Source organism: Anabas testudineus, chromosome 2, assembly GCF_900324465.2.
Source record: "Anabas testudineus chromosome 2, fAnaTes1.2, whole genome shotgun sequence".
Lineage (NCBI taxonomy): Eukaryota > Metazoa > Chordata > Actinopteri > Anabantiformes > Anabantidae > Anabas > Anabas testudineus.
Window position 1 is genome coordinate 15,629,442 of NC_046611.1, and position 17,792 is coordinate 15,647,233.

The 17,792-nt window shown below is 38.1% G+C and overlaps 3 protein-coding genes across 4 annotated transcripts in view; all 3 read right to left on the reverse strand.

Annotated features, from left to right (window-relative positions):
• The window catches only part of LOC113163505, a 1,294,879-nt gene that overhangs the window by 1,087,149 nt on the left and 189,938 nt on the right, over positions 1-17,792 (reverse strand). The gene's annotated exons all lie outside the window — the stretch shown is intronic.
• LOC113163522 (NACHT, LRR and PYD domains-containing protein 12-like) overlaps positions 1-17,792 on the reverse strand; it is a 428,332-nt gene that overhangs the window by 295,775 nt on the left and 114,765 nt on the right. The window contains exon 8 of the mRNA XM_033326781.1: positions 7,128-7,150. Within this exon, the coding sequence (XP_033182672.1) occupies positions 7,128-7,150 (23 nt within the window). The remainder of the gene's footprint in view (positions 1-7,127; positions 7,151-17,792) is intronic.
• LOC113163547 (sialic acid-binding Ig-like lectin 12) lies at positions 8,559-13,340 on the reverse strand. Of its 2 annotated transcripts, XM_033326798.1 has the most exons (10): positions 13,287-13,340; positions 12,483-12,500; positions 11,717-11,749; positions 11,384-11,459; positions 10,738-11,124; positions 10,045-10,350; positions 9,699-9,959; positions 9,384-9,465; positions 9,217-9,256; positions 8,559-9,005 (listed from the first exon to the last, which is right to left on the reverse strand). In XM_033326798.1, exons 1-10 carry the CDS (start codon positions 13,293-13,295, stop codon positions 8,778-8,780), a joined length of 1,440 nt encoding a protein of 479 aa, XP_033182689.1. In that variant the 5' UTR covers positions 13,296-13,340; the 3' UTR covers positions 8,559-8,777. The 2 variants fall into 2 exon arrangements, with proteins under 2 accessions (XP_033182689.1, XP_026218070.1); XM_026362285.1 differs by lacking the exon at positions 11,717-11,749 and having other exon boundaries at positions 8,561-9,005; positions 13,287-13,326.

Sequence of the window (17,792 nt, forward strand, 5' to 3'; positions counted from 1 at the left end):
TGCTGCTGTGTGACGGAGGCACGCATGACAGCATTCACATCAACGGGACAACTGTTGAGCGAGTCTTCAGCTTCAAGTTCCTGGGAACCCACATCTCAGATGATCTGTCCCGGACCCCTAACACTTCCAGCCTGGTCAAGAGGGCTCATAAGCACCTCTTCTTCAAGAGGACATTGATGAAGATGCACCTGTCTTCATCTATTCAGGTAAACCTCACCAGCAGTATCACAGTCTTGTGAAACGTTTTACACTTACTTTTTTTTACAGTGTAAATATGCAAAGGACAAACCACATTAGAGCCATGAAGATAAATATAAATATGTTGATAAGACACAGAACAAGTTACAGGATGTGGAGCTCTGAGTTTCTCTTCACTCAACTGTTGACAGTGACAATAATATTTTCATGTTCAGGCTCCACTGACTTCTTCTACATTAGCTGACATAAAAATAAAAGATCATATAAAAATCAAACCAGTCGTTTTTGACATTTATCAGACGCTTTTATCCAAAGAAACTTACAAGTGAGTTATAAGGTACAAGCCACAGGCAGAGGAAGTGTTAGGAGGTCTTGTCTAATGACCTCTACTGGAGGTCGGCCACAGCTGGGATTTAAACACTGGTCTCCTGCATGGAGGGTGGTGATGTTACCACTACACTATCCAGCTGTAGTTATTTCTTCACCTGAGCGTAGAGATCCTCTGGGTCAGCAGTCAGTGATAAGCTGTTTGCTGTCTTTGAAATTTTGACCTGTGCATACACTGTGTCCTGCTGCTGTCTACTGTCCTGCACTGAGTCAGAGGACGCTTCAGTTTGCAGCTTGGAGAAGCTGATTTCTCCATAATGGATGTTTTCTTCTTCTTGTTGTTCTTTACTGGCTGCACATCCACCTGATTGATCCTATAAGAAATAAGAAATGTTGTGAGGTGAAACTTCAGTTGAGTCCTTCAACAAATATTTAGACAAATTTCAAACTGACTGAGTGATTTTTTTATACAAAGCTAAACTTCATCACAGCTCAGAGAAAGTTCTGATCAAAGTTTTATAGTCAGTGACAACGTGAACAGATGTAAAACAGCTTTACTGTACAGGAACATTTAATGTTTGCTCACCTGACTCTGTTGAGCAGTTTGATGTTTTGACTTTAAACAACTGGAAGAAAAGTTTGAGGTTAAATCCACAATGTGACAGTAAAGAGTGAAGATTGATGGGAAACAGATTATTCAACGTTCAGATAAAATGTCTGCACCAGTAACTGAGTCATGATTTTGATACTGACCAAATACAGAGAATCAAGCAGATGAGAATGATGATCCCAAAGATTCCTCCAAGAACTAGAACCCATAGTGGAACAGGAGGTTCTAGATACATAGAAAATCAAGATCAATACAAGATCAATATAAGACAGCGTGGCAGTAAAAAGAGACATGATTTAATATAAACACACTCATGTAACTATTACTGAAGTTCAGAGTGGAATCAATTCACATGAAGTTTACTATGATCTACAAATACTTACAGAAACAAACCAAAATCAATAATGGACAAAACAACAAAGAACATTATCCACTACTGTTACCTTTAATATTCACATGGATCTCTGGTGATGTCTGATTACCAAGCTGATTAGTGGCCACACAGTAATAAACTCCTCCATCTGTTACATTCAATCTGTAAAAGTCTCCTTCAGATACAGTCTTGTCTCCGTCTGTGCTGATCTTGAACCAGGTGAAGCTGCTGACAGGAGGCTTGGCTCTGCTGGAGCAGGTCAGGTTCACCCAGCTACCTGCTGACACCAAACCTGATGGACTGATGGAGGCTGAGGTGTCCTTGGGGGCATCTGAGGAAAATGTCACATGAAGTGTGTTGATTAAAATCAGCTTCATGTGCTGACAGGACCCAACAACAAACTCTGGTTGTCTTACATGAAACACTGAGAGTCTCTTGTGTCTCTGCTGTCCTGACGTCTCTTCCTTCTTTCACAGGATATGTGGCAGAACAGCTGATGTTGTATCCATCATGTTGGTCTGACAGAGTGATGGTCTCCTGGATTTGAGTTGTAAAGGTTCCATCTGGGTTTTCCTCTCTGTTGTTGTGAGGGTCTTGTTGGAGACTCCAGGTGAGTTTAGGAGGGGAGTGTGGACAGGGAGTGAAAGCGGAGCAGCTGATAGTGACAGACTCCTTCTCCTTCAGATTGACTCTGGAGATTATAATTCTGGGACTCAGAGAATCTGTGGTTTCAAATAACATGTTTAGAAATTTGAATTTCTGATTCAGTTGTTATTACACCACACTCCTAATCTGATACCATGTTTGTAATGAACATAAATGACTTCCTGTAGCTGCATCAGATTCAAATCTTTGACACTTGCCTACACACTGTTCAACTCAACAACACCTGTCTACCTGAACTTCCTCATCCAGGTCTACAAACTATGCTGCCCACTGTGCTCTGCCAATGAACAGCATCTAGTGGTTCCTTCACCACACAGCAAAGGATCCCAGGTTAAATTCTTTGCTCAGTGGTTTATATGATGGTTGATCGAGCTACCAACCTGCACACTCAGTTGTCTCACACCAATATTCAAATATCTCCTAAAAAACGACAGCTTGAGCGAATTTCCAGTGCACTTTAATCTATCCTTCACTTGCATCTCATGAAACGGAAACATTTCATTTTTTAGCACTTTGCTTAAATTTTTTTCTACTTTACTTGGAGTTTTTGGTCACTAGTAAGCTGCTTAAGATGATAGCATCTGCAAATGACTGAATATAAATGTTATAATGTTGTGTTTTTACTGCCTCTTTATTTTATGATTGATCTTTCCAGTGCTATATTTAAAAAAACAATCATATTATGAAATGTTTCACAAACTATGTCTTCTGTGAACATTCACTGGCTGCTGTCAGGAAGAGAAAAGAACTGAACATTGTTCTTACCGTTAACTGTTATTTGAAGAGGTTTACAAGCTGTTACTCTGAATGGCCAGTTCTCTATTCTGAAGAAGTATTTGTCTGTGTATGTTGTGGTTAAATTAGAAAACAGAGTGGTGCAGTTTGTCTGACTCAGGTTTCCAGTAATATTCATTGGATAGATGTTAATTGTTTTACTACTGTTGTAGATCACATTATTTGGATTGTCGCCAAAATTTGAATCACTTTTAATCCAAACTCCAAAGATTTCTCTGCTGCTGTCAAATGTTGCTTCTCCTGTTATTGCGCTAAAGTTACATGGGATCATCAAACAGGATCCACTCAGTGCTTCAAACGTCTGTGGTGCAGTAATTGAAAGATGTGAATGCTCAGGACAAGCAGCCAAAGCTCCTGTAAAACCAGTTTTATTATTAACATGATGGGAAAAATCAACAGCATGTTGCATAATTTTCTCATTTTCAATCATTCAATTCTTCATTATCTGTCAGAAGAGTTGAGACCAAATCCATCAATCATTCAGTCAAAGTCAACATATCTGTACTTAAACATGTCTCCTAATAAAAGTTGGTGAACAACAAACTCACCTGGAAGAAAGAAGACACTCAGTAACATGTTGACTGTCACCATGTTCACAGACAGGACTGTCATCAAACTCATCAGCTGCATTCACAAACACAACAATACAGTAAGATTTTAGAAAACATCATCATCATGAATTGTACTGAAAACTGAACAAACTAAACTCCAATAATACAAATATATCATGTAGTTTCAGCATTAATTAAGAACAATCCTGTCTTATCAAACAAGTTCACATCAAACAGCAGCAGAGAGATTTTTAAATGTGAAGTGACAATAAATCAGTTTATTAATATTCAAAAAACTAAATATTTAACAAACCTGTTTAGTTGCTGTAGCTGAAAACTCTCTCGACTTCATGTTGTACAGAGTTCAGTTGTTTTTACATCAGAGAAAAAACAGAAGTTCACAACTGGACTGATGTAGCTGAAATACTATTATAAGTGTTATTACACCTTTATATCTTCATGACATTTTCACTGAGTCAGCAGATGGCTGGTAACACACAGTCTGAGCCACAGTGGCCTGAACACAGAAGATGTTGCAGCTTCTCTTAACTGCAACACGTTTTCAGCTGTTTAATCAGTCACACACACAAACCTCAGTGATGAAACTCTGATGTTCACTCACAGTTGATCACAGTAACATCCCTCCTGTCCTCATGTTCTTGGTAACAGTAAGTTGTCATTTACATATTTGTATGAATCTTAACATACATCAAATTCCCTTTTATAAACTAATAATAAGCGTTCTGTCTGGATAAAACTCTGTGAAGAACTAAAGTGACACATCTGAAGTTTTGTGGTTGATGTTTAGATTTCCTCTGTTGCAAACTAACATCCTCAGTGTGAGACATCTACATACAATAGAGGAAGAAAGTCCAATCTATTAACCATCAAACTAATGGTTAATTTAAATGAGGAAATGTCACATTCACAGTCTTAATACTGAGATGAGACTTTGGTCTGACTCAATTTTTAGATGGTAACTTGATCTCACCACAGTTCATCAGCCTAAGAAAATAACTGACATGTTGTTCAGGAACATCTAAAACATTAAAATACTTAAACATGTGATAATTTATATTTTCATTTTTGATGACATTGATTTTCCTGTTCAGTATTAATCATCAGTTAAAGTAGTAACAGTAGCTCTGTCTGCACTCTCTGCTTTGTTTCTACCCAGTAACATCTTAAAGTCACTGAATCAACATCTGCAGCTGAAACAAAGCTGTGACTGAGACACATGTTGATGTCTGATGTAATGTTCCCACTCAGAGCTGCTGTGGATGAATATTGCAACAGACGGTAACACAGAACACAGACTGTGGTTTGGTACGGTGTTGCTGAACCAAAGTCTTCCTGAAAACAGACCTAGTCTGGTTGGCAGCATATGTGTTACTTTGAAACCTGTCAAGTCAAATTTGTAAAATGCAAAAAAAGATAAAACTGGTTGCAGCAGATGTTTTTGAAGTGTTTGTGAAATGACTTTTTATTTACCTCTTTTTCTTCATTTAGTTGCTGAAATTATTTCAGTTTCTTTCCCTCACTGTTTTATATTTTATCTTTTTAGCGATGTTGGGGTCTGTGAGACCCATATTCAGAGTTTTTGTCCATCATTGTATGAGAGCGTGGCTACAAGAGGAAGAAATTCAAGATGTGTCAGATGCAACATATGAACATTTTCAATCCTCTGTTCTTCTTCTTATCCTTACTGCTCATATCCTGTGACTCTGAAGTCTGATATTATCTGACACCTTTCAAACTGACTAATTCCTCCTAAAACATTAGCACAGCTACTGCAGGACTTTGTCTTCTTACAAATCCTAAAAGAAAACAATCCATCATGTTAATAAATGTTTCTAAATATTGTTTATTCATGATGTGAGACTGACCATCTGTACTAATCTCTGGAGTTCAACACAAGTTATTGGAGGTACTGACAGTAAAATAAGCACTAGCAACAAAACCACTATAACCACTTTTCAAGCACATGCAGCAGAAAAACACAATAAGAAATGAATATAGAATAAACAACACAGTAAATGTTCCAACATAACAACTTCCTCTTCTCATGTTGAAGACTCAGTCACTGTGTTGACGTAGTCACTGTCTGCTGCTGCTGCTGCTTTGTCCTGTGGACAGGAACCAAGACAGAGAGAGTGGTGTCAGTGCTCTGCAGTGAATTTACTGGAGACAGACTTTAAATCCAGACTCATAATTAAAGAAATGTGAGAAAATCACACAGAGACAAAGTTCAGCATTATGTTTCATGCTGGATAGTTTTCAATATCAACACTTTCTATATTTAGAAAAAGTCACAAAAGGTTTCTCTATGTGGTCCTTTGACTTTGCTTCTGAATGAAAGTTGATATTTTAATGTAAATATTATAATATAATATATGTGAAAATGTAAGTAACCAAGTTGCTCAGCACAGCTCCTCAGAGTTAAGATATTGATGGCATCAGGTCCAGGACTAGATTTCCGGTGCTTGGAGGAGCATCTGTTGTTTTTAAATGACACATTACACACTAGATGCCAACACACAACAATGTGTTGTAACAGCCCGCTGTTATGTGCTGGATTGTCTCAGAGTCATCTCTGCACAACCTGCACCGAGGCTCTCACCTGGTGTGGTAGACTCCAGCCTCTATTGATCTTGTACTTAGAGCTTGTTCTTGTGTTGCCATGATTAGAGCCTCTGTGCTGTTTTTCAGTCCAGCTTTGTCCAGTCACGTGTAGGATTTGTTAACATTAGCTACTTCTTCAGTTTGCTGGTGGTACAGTCCATGCAGGAGCTTGTGCTTCCTTGGCAGCTTCTGTTGTCACTAGTCTAACTTATTCACTGAGCATGTCGTGACTTAGGCCTTCTGCCTGATGTTTTAATGGGTTTTGTTGTTTCCTGTTGTGTCTCTGATAGTAGTGCTTGGCCTCCTTTCTTCTGCTCAGTGTACAGTCTCAGAGTGCTGGATTTGGGGTGGGACCTTGTAAAGACCTTATTCTTCTTACTTCTTGCAGACATTTGACAGATGTTGCTGGTTCACATTCTCATCAAACCTGTGGGATTTAAGTTATTTTTAGCTGTCTTCAATATCTGCTATGCTCATTTAAAAATACTGAGATGCTGTTTGATAATGAGCTGTCAAATAAAAAAAAATACTCTTTAGTGTTAATGTGTGTGCAGAAATGTTTCCGATGTCGTGTCAAGTAGTTCCCTATTCAGAGCTTCGTGAAACAGGCTGTGTGACACGAGCATCTGTGACAGATTTACTGCATCGTTATTTGTCTTTGTCAACTGGTGAAGTTGCAGTTTATGTGCATGTCTGTCCAAAGTTATATAGTAAGAACTTTATGCATGAACTCAATATTCCTCTTCATCAAATCTGAAGAAACTCACCTAACCTCAGGTTACAATGATGTGAGGTTACAGTGACTTTGACCTTTGACCTGTGATCAATCTATGGCACTTTGTCATGTTTTCTTCTTGACTTTTTTTGCCTTGTACCTCACTTGGAAGTCGCTTTGGATGAAGCATAATGACTAAATGTAAAAGCTGCTTTCTCAACCACCTGCTGGTGCCACTTTTTGACCCAGATGTAGACGACACGAGGCGACACAACAGTCGACCTCAGTCACCTCTGGTGCTATGATGTGAGTGTGATGTGTCACAACTCCAACCCTGCAGCAATCAGTTACATGTTTCAGGTAAATGTATAAATGCTTATGAAATGGAAAAGGTCAGTGCAGGAGTCACAGTTACAGTAAATGCACAGTAAAAAGTAAATCCACTGAAACTGTGCAGTTTCTCTGCAAAGAAACAAAAGATATTTTTTATTTTTTGATATGTTATGCTCTGAGCTGCTGTGTTAGTATTTTTACTTCATTGAGTACTGTTTGCTACTCAAGACCTTTGTTTCTAAGTACTCTCTTGTTGTCTCATGTTATATTTTTGGGTCCAACTTTGGACCATCCTCCCATCAACAAACAAGTACTGCGGTATTACTCACAGTAGTACTTTAAACATAGTACACTCACAGTAATCAGGTACATTTGTCCTGTGGTACAGTTTGAAGTACAATTGTGTGTTAACAGCAGCAGAAGTGGTACTGTAGTACTCTGATTAGTTCTGACCTGCAGTGTACCAGTGTAGAGTTAGTTGCTGTTACTATACTGTTTTATGTTATAGCTTCACCCAGTGGAACGATGGAGTATTACAGTCAATATTTCTAAATAATAATCTAAATGTAGAAACAGCATCAAGCCTGCGGGAAACAGCTGTTTCTGAATAATTTGTATGTGTGTTTAATTTTAAGGAAATCTGAATAAAGTGGGAATTTAATCAATCTTCATTGAGTTTTAACTGAGTAAAATGATTCTCAGTCATACAGGATATGGTGTCTCACAAATTGAGTTTTGATGGCAACACTATAACTGGAAATGTCCCAGTTTGTAAATATATACATTAAAATCATCAGCTTTCTGTTAGTAACTCAGTCCTTCACTAGTTACTCACTACTTTAGATAGCTGACACTTTCCTTCACTCACTGTTTCCTGCTGCAACATCACAGCCACATTTGTCTGTTGCTCTGCTGACCTGGTTGCTGAACTCTTGCTTGGTTTTTGGACTGTTCTAAACCTGATCCTGTTTAGTCTGACTGTCTGATGTCTTTACTTACCTGAATGTGTGTCTGCCTGCTGTGTTCTCTGTTCACTGCCTGGTTGGGTCTTTTATTAAAGAACAATAATTTTAACTATGCCTTTTTGAAATATTTAAATTAGATGATAGAATTTTTTACACCACACTTTAATCTTGGTTTGTGTAGAAACACTAACTAGTTCCGTTTTAATAGAGTCAAATATGCAAATAACAAAACAGACAACGGCCATGTGAGAGCAGCAGATAAATATAAATAAGTTGATAAGAGACAGAAAAAGCTGCAGGATGTGGAGCTCTGAGTTTCTCTTCACTCAACTGTTGACAGTGACAATAATATTTTCATGTTCAGGCTTCACTGACTTCTTCTACATCAGCTGACATAAAAATAAAAGATCATATAAAAATCAAATCAGTCGTTATTTACATTTATCAGATGCTTTTATCCAAAGAAACGTACAAGTGAGTTATAAGGTACAAGCCACAGGCAGAGGAAGTGTTAGAAGGTCTTGTCTAATGACCTCTACTGGAGGTCGGCCACAGCTGGGATTTAAACACTGGTCTCCTACATGGAGGGTGGTGATGTCACCACTACACTATCCAGCTGCAGTTATTTCTTCACCTGAGCGTAGATATCCTCTGGGTCAGCAGTCAGTGATAAGCTGTTTGCTGTCTTTGACATTTTGACCTGTGAATACACTGTGTCCTGCTGCTGTCCACTGTCCTGCACTGAGTCAGAGGACGCTTCAGTTTGCAGCTTGAAGAAGCTGATCTCTCCATAATGGATGTTTTCTTCTTCTTCTTGTTCTTTACTGGCTGCACATCCACCTGATTGATCCTATAAGAAATAAGAAATGTTTTGAGGTGAAACTTCAGTTGAGTCCTTCAACAAATATTTAGACAAATTTCAAACTGACTGAGTGATTTTTTATACAAAGCTAAACTTCATCACAGCACAGAGACAGTTCTGATCCAAGTTTTATAGTCAGTGACAACGTGAACAGATGTAAAACAGCTTTACTGTACAGGAACAGTTCATGTTTGCTCACCTGACTCTGTTGAGCAGTTTGATGTTTTGACTTTAAACAACTGGAAGAAAAGTTTGAGGTTAAATCCACAATGTGACAGTAAAGAGTGAAGATTGATGGGAAACAGATTATTGAACGTTCAGATAAAATGTCAGCACCAGTAACTGAGTCATGATTTTTATACTGACCAAATACAGAGAATCAAGCAGATGAGAATGATGATCCCAAAGATTCCTCCAAGAACTAGAACCCATAGTGGAACAGGAGGTTCTAGATACATAGAAAATCAAGATCAATACAAGATCAATATAAGACAGCGTGGCAGTAAAAAGAGATGATAATTTAATAGGAATACATTCATGTAGCTATTACTGAAGTTCAGAGTGGAATCAATTCACATGAAGTTTACTATGATCTACAAGTACTTACAGAAGCAAACCAAAATCAATAATGGAAAAAGCACTTAGTGAATTCAGTCAAAGAACATTATCCACTACTGTTACCTTCAATATTCAGGTGGATCTCTGGTGACGTCTGTTTACCAAGCTCATTAGTGGCCACACAGTAATAAACTCCTCCATCTGTTACATTCAATCTGTAAAAGTCTCCTTTAGATAAAATCTTGTCTCGGTCAGTGCTGATCTTGAACCAGGTGAAGCTGCTGACAGGAGGCTTGGCTCTGCTGGAGCAGGTCAGGTTCACCCAGCTACCTGCTGACACCAAACCTGATGGACTGATGGAGGCTGAGGTGTCCTTGGGGGCATCTGAGGAAAATGTCACATTAAGTGTGTTGATTAAAATCAGCTTCATGTGCTGACAGGATCCAACAACAAACTCTGGTTGTCTTACATGAAACACTGAGAGTCTCTTGTGTCTCTGCTGTCCTGACGTCTCTTCCTTCATTCACAGGATATGTGGCAGAACAGCTGATGTTGTATCCATCATGTTTGTCTGACAGAGTGATGGTCTCCTGGATTTGAGTTGTAAAGGTTCCATCTGTGTTTTCCTCTCTGTTGTTGTGAGGGTCTTGTTGGAGACTCCAGGTGAGTTTAGGAGGGGAGTGTGGACAGGGAGTGAAAGCTGAGCAGCTGATAGTGACAGACTCCTTCTCCTTCAGATTGACTTTAGAGATTTTAATTCTGGGACTCAGAGAATCTGTGGTTTCAAATCTCAAGTTTAGAAATTAAAGGATTGAGATTAGGACTTGACAGTTCTGTGCAACACTGTCTTCAAGTAAGAGTACTTGTCATTGAGTACACTACCTTTGCTGATAGTAGTATTTTTCTAATAAAATAAAAAACAGAGGCAGTAGATGTACACTAATGTTGGATTTTGAATGTTTTCCAATGTTCTCTTTTTTACTGTTTGTGTTGATTGTTTTAGTCTAGTTTAGTTTTTAGAAAAAAATTATCATTAATTTCAAATTTCCACATTATGAAATATTTCACAAATATCACATTAGACAGGAAAGTCTCTCAGGCTGTTCTGTGAACATTCACTGGCTGCTGTCAGGAAGAGAAAAGAACTGAAAATCTTTCTTACCGTTAACTGTTATTTGAAGAGGTTCACAAACAGCTGTCGCCTTGAATGGTCCATTCTCGATTCTGAAGTAGTATGTGTCTGTGTATGTTGTGGTTAAATTAGAAAATAGAGTGGTGCAGTTTGTCTGACTCAGGTTTCCAGAGATCTTCATTGGATAGATGTTAACTGTCCCACTACTGTTGTAGATCATATTCTCTTTGTTGTGACCCAACTTAGACTCCCTTTTTATCCAAACTCCACATATTTTTCTGCTGCTGTTAAATGTTGCATCTCCTTTTTTTGTGCTAAAGTTACATGGGATCATCAAACAGGATCCACTCAGTGCTTCCATCTTCTGTGGTGCAGTAATTGAAAGATGTGAAACTTGAGAACAAGCAGCCAAAGCTCCTGTAAAACCAGTTTTATGATTAAAATGATGGAAAAATTCTTTGTGAGGAGACAAAACTAAAAAAAGACAAAAAACCAGCAGTGTGTTTTGGTTCAATCTAATTGTTAAGGTTCATTTCTTACTGATGAAATATTAGCAGTTAGCAACAACTCTTCATTCTCTACAAATCCAACCACAGATTTAACGATAACTAGTCAAAGTCAATAAATCTTCAGTAACATTTGTCTCCTAATAAAAGTTGGTGAACAACGAACTCACCTGGAAGAAAGAAGACACTCAGTAACATGTTGACTGTCACCATGTTCACAGACAGGACTGTCATCAAACTCATCAGCTGCATTCACAAACACAACAATACAGTAAGATTTTAGAAAACATCATCATCATGAATTGTACTGAAAACTGAACAAACTAAACTCCAATAATACAAATATATCATGTAGTTTCAGCATTAATTAAGAAAAAATCAGTCTTACCTGTCTTATCAAACAAGTCCACAATAAACAGCAACAAAGAGTTTTATTAATGTAAAGTGACAATAAATCAGTTTATTAATGAGCTGATGTTCAAAAAACTAAATATTTAACAAACCTGTTTAGTTGCTGTAGCTGAAAACTCTCTCGACTTCATGTTGTACAGAGTTCAGTTGTTTTTACATCAGAGAAAAAACAGAAGTTCACTCAGTTTTTGTTGACGTCCTGTCAGGATGTAGTCACATGACTATGTGTGTGAACAAACCAAACTCCAATAACACAGAAGATGTTGCAGCTTCTCTTTGACTGCAACACGTTTTCAGCTGTTTAATCAGTCACACACACAAACCTCAGTGATGAAACTCTGATGTTCACTCACAGTTGATCACAGTAACATCCCTCCTGTCCTCATGTTCTTGGTAACAGTAAGTTGTCATTTACATATTTGTATGAATCTTAACATACATCAAATTCCTTTTTTTAAACTAATAATAAGCGTTCTGTCTGGATAAAACTCTGTGAAGAACTAAAGTGACACATCTGAAGTTTTGTGGTTGATCATCGTTTAGATTTCCTCTGTTGCAAACTAACATCCTCAGTGTGAGACATCTACATACAATAGAGGAAGAAAGTCCAATCTATTAACCATCAAACTAATGGTTTAACTAAGATTAGAAAAGTAATTTAGATTGAGAAATATCACATTTACAGTCTTAATACTGAGATGAGACTTTGGTCTGACTGGTTTAAATAGATGGTAACTTGATCTCACCACAGTTCATCAGCCTAAGAAAATAACTGACATGTTGTTCAGGAACTTCTCAAACATTAAAATACTGTATTAAAAAGATCATGAAGAAATTACGAGTGTACAGAAATGTTACCTGATGTTGAGCAGGTCTCTATTAAGACAAAAGCAGAGTGAGTTTAACACTTGAACATGTGATCATTTATTTTTTTCATTTTTTGATGTCATGGGTTTCCCTGTTCAGTATTAATCATCAGTTAAAGTAGTAACAGTAGCTCTGTCTGCACTCTCTGCTTTGTTTTTACCCAGTAACATCTTAAAGTCACTGAACCAACAGCTGCAGCTGAAACAAAGCTGTGACTGAGACACATGTTGTTGTCTGATGTAATGTTCCCACTCAGAGCTGCTGTGCATGAATATTAAAACAGATGGTAACAGAGAACACAGAATGTGGTTTGGTACTGTGTTGCTGAACCAAAGTCTTCCTGAAAACAGACATAGTCTGGTTGACAGCAGATATGTTACTTTGAAACCTTTAAAACGTTCTTCAACCGGGAGATTGTGATTTTTTGAACCCTACAGCTCATGAGCTCAGTCTCAGAGAAGGCAGCAATATTTCTGAATGTTTACATAAGATGTTTGAGGTTCTCAAGCTTGATGTGACTCATTATGATTTGTTTTGCTTGTTTTTATGCTAGAACTTTAACTTCAAGATCTGTTGGATTATGGTAACTACCTCACTGACCCTCCCCAGTACGTCCACCTGCAGAACTGCGTGTCTGAAAAAAGTCTGGGTTTTTTTTATTATTTTTTTTTAGTTCTATATTTTACTGATTTTGTATGGTTCAGTCAATAATGGATAAAAAACAGTTCAGTCTTAATTTCAACAACTTTCACTGGCTTTTGTCAGAGAAAGAAAATAAGTTAAAATATTTCTCACCTGTAACATTGATTTGAAGAGGATCACAAGAAGCTGTTGCTCTGAGTGGTCTGTTCTCGATTCTGAAGTAGTATGTGTCTGTGTCTGTTGTGGTTAAATTAGGAAATAGAGTCGTGCAGTTTGTCTGACTCAGGTTTCTAATAATAGTCATTAGATAGATGTGGAAACTGTTGCTTCTGTTGTAGATAACACTTTCTGTGTTGTGGCCTGAATTTATTTCACACTCCAAAGCTTTCTCTGCTGCTGTCAAATGTCTCTTCCTGTGGCAATAAACCTCCATGGGATCATCGAACAAGATCCACTCAAACCAGTTTTATGATTAACATGATTGGAAAACAAATATGTGAGTAGAAAGACAAAACTCAATAAGACAAAAACAAAGAGATTTTTTGGTGTGAAGCAGCAACAGCTCCAGTAAATCACTGAGTGAGTCCAGTTAGTTTATAAATCAGACAAAACAGGAGTTCACACATTTTACTGATCGTGTTCTACACACATGCACATGTTTGTCTCACTAAATGTGTGTGGAAACTCATTGACTTCATCTATTCCAAAATGTGTCAACACAAGGAAAGAAAGACATGCACACACACTAACACACATGGACAAACTCTCTGAGTTGCATTCGCTCATTAAACTCAAACTTCTGTCTGCTTCAGTCAGCTGCATCTCATCAGGATCATTTTCTCTACACATTTTAATCAGCCCTGATGTTTCAGTGCTTTGCTGTGATGTTCACTTCCCTCCTCTGTCTGTTCTGCGCACAGTGTGGTCGTGACACAGTTTATCTTCAGTCATCATCACCAGCTCCACTCCTCCATCACGCTTCTCTCTGTGGCTTCATGTTCTACTCTCAGCCAAGAATAACACCTCTGTGGCTGTTTTTGTTACTTCCTCATCTTGTCAAGTGTGACAACAGATCATATTTGACTCCACCAACAAAGCCCCTTTGCCACAATAGTAAGAGTGAGTGTTCACATATTTTTTTCCTGCCCTGTGAGTAAGATTTTGCTCCTGTTACAGTGTCTGAAGTTTACAAGTTTAAGCTTTTGTTTTACCTAATAGTTTTTGGAAAGGACTAGAATCTGTCTGGCAAAGCTGCTAAGCTCTAAGTAGCAGGTAAATTGACATTAAATAACACTTTGACAATCAACAACACTGATGTTGTTTCAAACAGCAACTTAGGTGGTCAATACTAAGTCAAAAGTAGATTGAATGTTAATTTAGTTATTTAAACTAAATTGCATGCAGAGTTAAAAGACCAACAGAGGACGCCATCGTCACTGCACATCGACTTTAGCTCTGTGTTTAACACAATACTACTGGACAGACTGTGAGCAAAACTGTTGGACATTGGACTTCCTCCCACCACCTGCTGTTGGATCAGAGACTTTCTCTCTGACAGAGTACAGAGAGTCAGAGTGGGTCCTCATCTCTCCACATCCCTGAGACTAAACACCAGTTCCCCACAAGGCTGTGTGCTGAGTCCTCTGCTGTACACCCTGTACACGTATGACTGTGTCAGTCATTAAGTTTGACGACAACACCACTGTGGTGGGGCTTATCTCTGGTGGTGATGGGACAGCATACAGGGATGAGATCCAGAGGCTGGTGGGGTGGTGTGCGGACAACAACTCGGTCCTAAACACCACAAAAACAAAAGAAATGATCGTAGACTTCAGGAGGAAGAAGTCAGATCTGCAATCCATCTTTATTAATGGAGTGTCTAAAGAGGGTACCGAGCTTCAAGTATCTAGGTGTGCACATAGATGAAGACCTCCAATGGAGCTCAAACACCGCAGAGGTTATGAAAAAGCGTCTTCACTTCCTGAGGATCCTCAGGAGGGTCAATGTGAAGAGAGAGCTGCTGGTTGCCTTCATTGAGAGAGTGTTTTCATGCTGCACCATGGCACAAAAGACTGTACTACAAAGGGCCATAACCCCAAAACATCATTGACCACACTCTTCCCTCACTTTAAGGAGGGCAAGCAACATCATGAAAGACTGCACACACCCTGGAGACCAGGTGTTTAAATCGTTGCCCTCTGGAAAAAGACTCAGGCTGCTGAGGTCACGGACTAAGGTCACTGAGGTCATAGGCTCAGGGACAGTTTTTACAATAGAGCAATAGCCCTCATGAACACACACACACACACATCTGGTTTAGGTTGAGTAGAGTGTATATTCTCTACAAACAGCTGGTGTGTATGTGTTTATTTATATATATATATATTTGTATATATGTATTTATATATGTATATATTTAGATAGATTTTTTTTTGTATGAAAGGTAATTGTAGGTTGTTGTTTTATTATTATTATTATTATTATTTTGTTGTTATCTTCTCTCTCTTTACGCCAATGTGGAACAGTTCGCAATTTTGTTGTACGGTTGTACTTAATGTGACTGTACAATGACGGTAAAGCCTCATCTCATCTCATCTCATCTCATCTCATCTCATCTCATCTCAAACCATATTCTAAGTATTCTACCTCAAATAAGCTATTGGTGTAAAAAATTACATTTCTATTCCACTGTACTTGTTTTTTTTAAGAGAATTGGCTTTTAACTATTTTTATAAGTTTAACTAATTACAGGTTGAGACTTTTACAAGGTTATTAAAACCTAATTCAATCTTTCAAAAAATAATAAAATAAATAAATATATGACATTGAGGTGAAAAGAAGTAAATACTAGAAAACACTCTTAGACCAAAAATGTCCTGCCGTGTTAATGTGTGTGAGTCTGATGTCATGTTGACTAGTTCCCTTTTCAGAGCTTTATTTAGTAAAGAAAAGCAAGAGATTGACATGTGATAACTGAACATTACTATCTGGAAACACCTTCTGCTTCAGTGGCTTTTCTTTATTTTCAACATTATATATTAATACTCAACACACTTAAAATATTACAGAACAAATGTTCAATTATGCAGTAAACAGAAACTTGTTAAACTAATTACAGAGTAATTAGAAGCCCCGCTGTAATGTAGAAGCCACGCTGCTGCTGTGTGACGGAGGCACGCATGACAGCATTCACATCAACGGGACAACTGTTGAGCGAGTCTTCAGCTTCAAGTTCCTGGGAACCCACATCTCAGATGATCTGTCCCGGACCCCTAACACTTCCAGCCTGGTCAAGAGGGCTCATAAGCACCTCTTCTTCAAGAGGACATTGATGAAGATGCACCTGTCTTCATCTATTCAGGTAAACCTCACCAGCAGTATCACAGTCTTGTGAAACGTTTTACACTTACTTTTTTTTACAGTGTAAATATGCAAAGGACAAACCACATTAGAGCCATGAAGATAAATATAAATACGTTGATAAGACACAGAACAAGTTACAATGTGGAGCTCTGAGTTTCTCTTCACTCAACTGTTGACAGTGACAATAATATTTTCATGTTCAGGCTCCACTGACTTCTTCTACATCAGCTGACATAAAAATAAAAGATCATATAAAAATCAAATCAGTCGTTATTTACATTTATCAGATGCTTTTATCCAAAGAAACGTACAAGTGAGTTATAAGGTACAAGCCACAGGCAGAGGAAGTGTTAGAAGGTCTTGTCTAATGACCTCTACTGGAGGTCGGACACAGCTGGGATTTAAACACTGGTCTCCTGCATGGAGGGTGGTGATGTTACCACTACACTATCCAGCTGCAGTTATTTCTTCACCTGAGCGTAGATATCCTCTGGGTCAGCAGTCAGTGATAAGCTGTTTGCTGTCTTTGACATTTTGACCTGTGCATACACTGTGTCCTGCTGCTGTCCACTGTCCTGCACTGAGTCAGAGGACGCTTCAGTTTGCAGCTTGAAGAAGCTGATCTCTCCATAATGGATGTTTTCTTCTTCTTCTTGTTCTTTACTGGCTGCACATCCACCTGATTGATCCTATAAGAAATAAGAAATGTTGTGAGGTGAAACTTCAGTTGAGTCCTTCAACAAATATTTAGACAAATCTCAAACTGACTGAATGATTTTTTATACAAAGCTAAACTTCATCACAGCTCAGAGACAGTTCTGATCAAGGTTTTATAGTCAGTGACAACGTGAACAGATGTAAAACAGCTTCACTGTACAGGAACATTTAATGTTTGCTCACCTGACTCTGTTGAGCAGTTTGATGTTTTGACTTTAAACAACTGGAAGAAAAGTTTGAGGTTAAATCCACAATGTGACAGTAAAGAGTGAAGACTGATGGAAAACAGATTATTGAACGTTCAGATAAAATGTCAGCACCAGTAACTGAGTCATGATTTTTATACTGACCAAATACAGAGAATCAAGCAGAGGAGAATGATGATCCCAAAGATTCCTCCAAGAACTGGTTTCCATAGTAGAACAAGAGGATCTAGATAGATCAAGATCAAACCAAGATCAATATAAGACAGCGTGGCAGTAAAAAGAGACATGATTTAATAGGAAAACACTCATGTAGCCATTACTGAAGTTCACTATGATCTACAAATACTTACAGAAACAAACCAAAATCAATAAT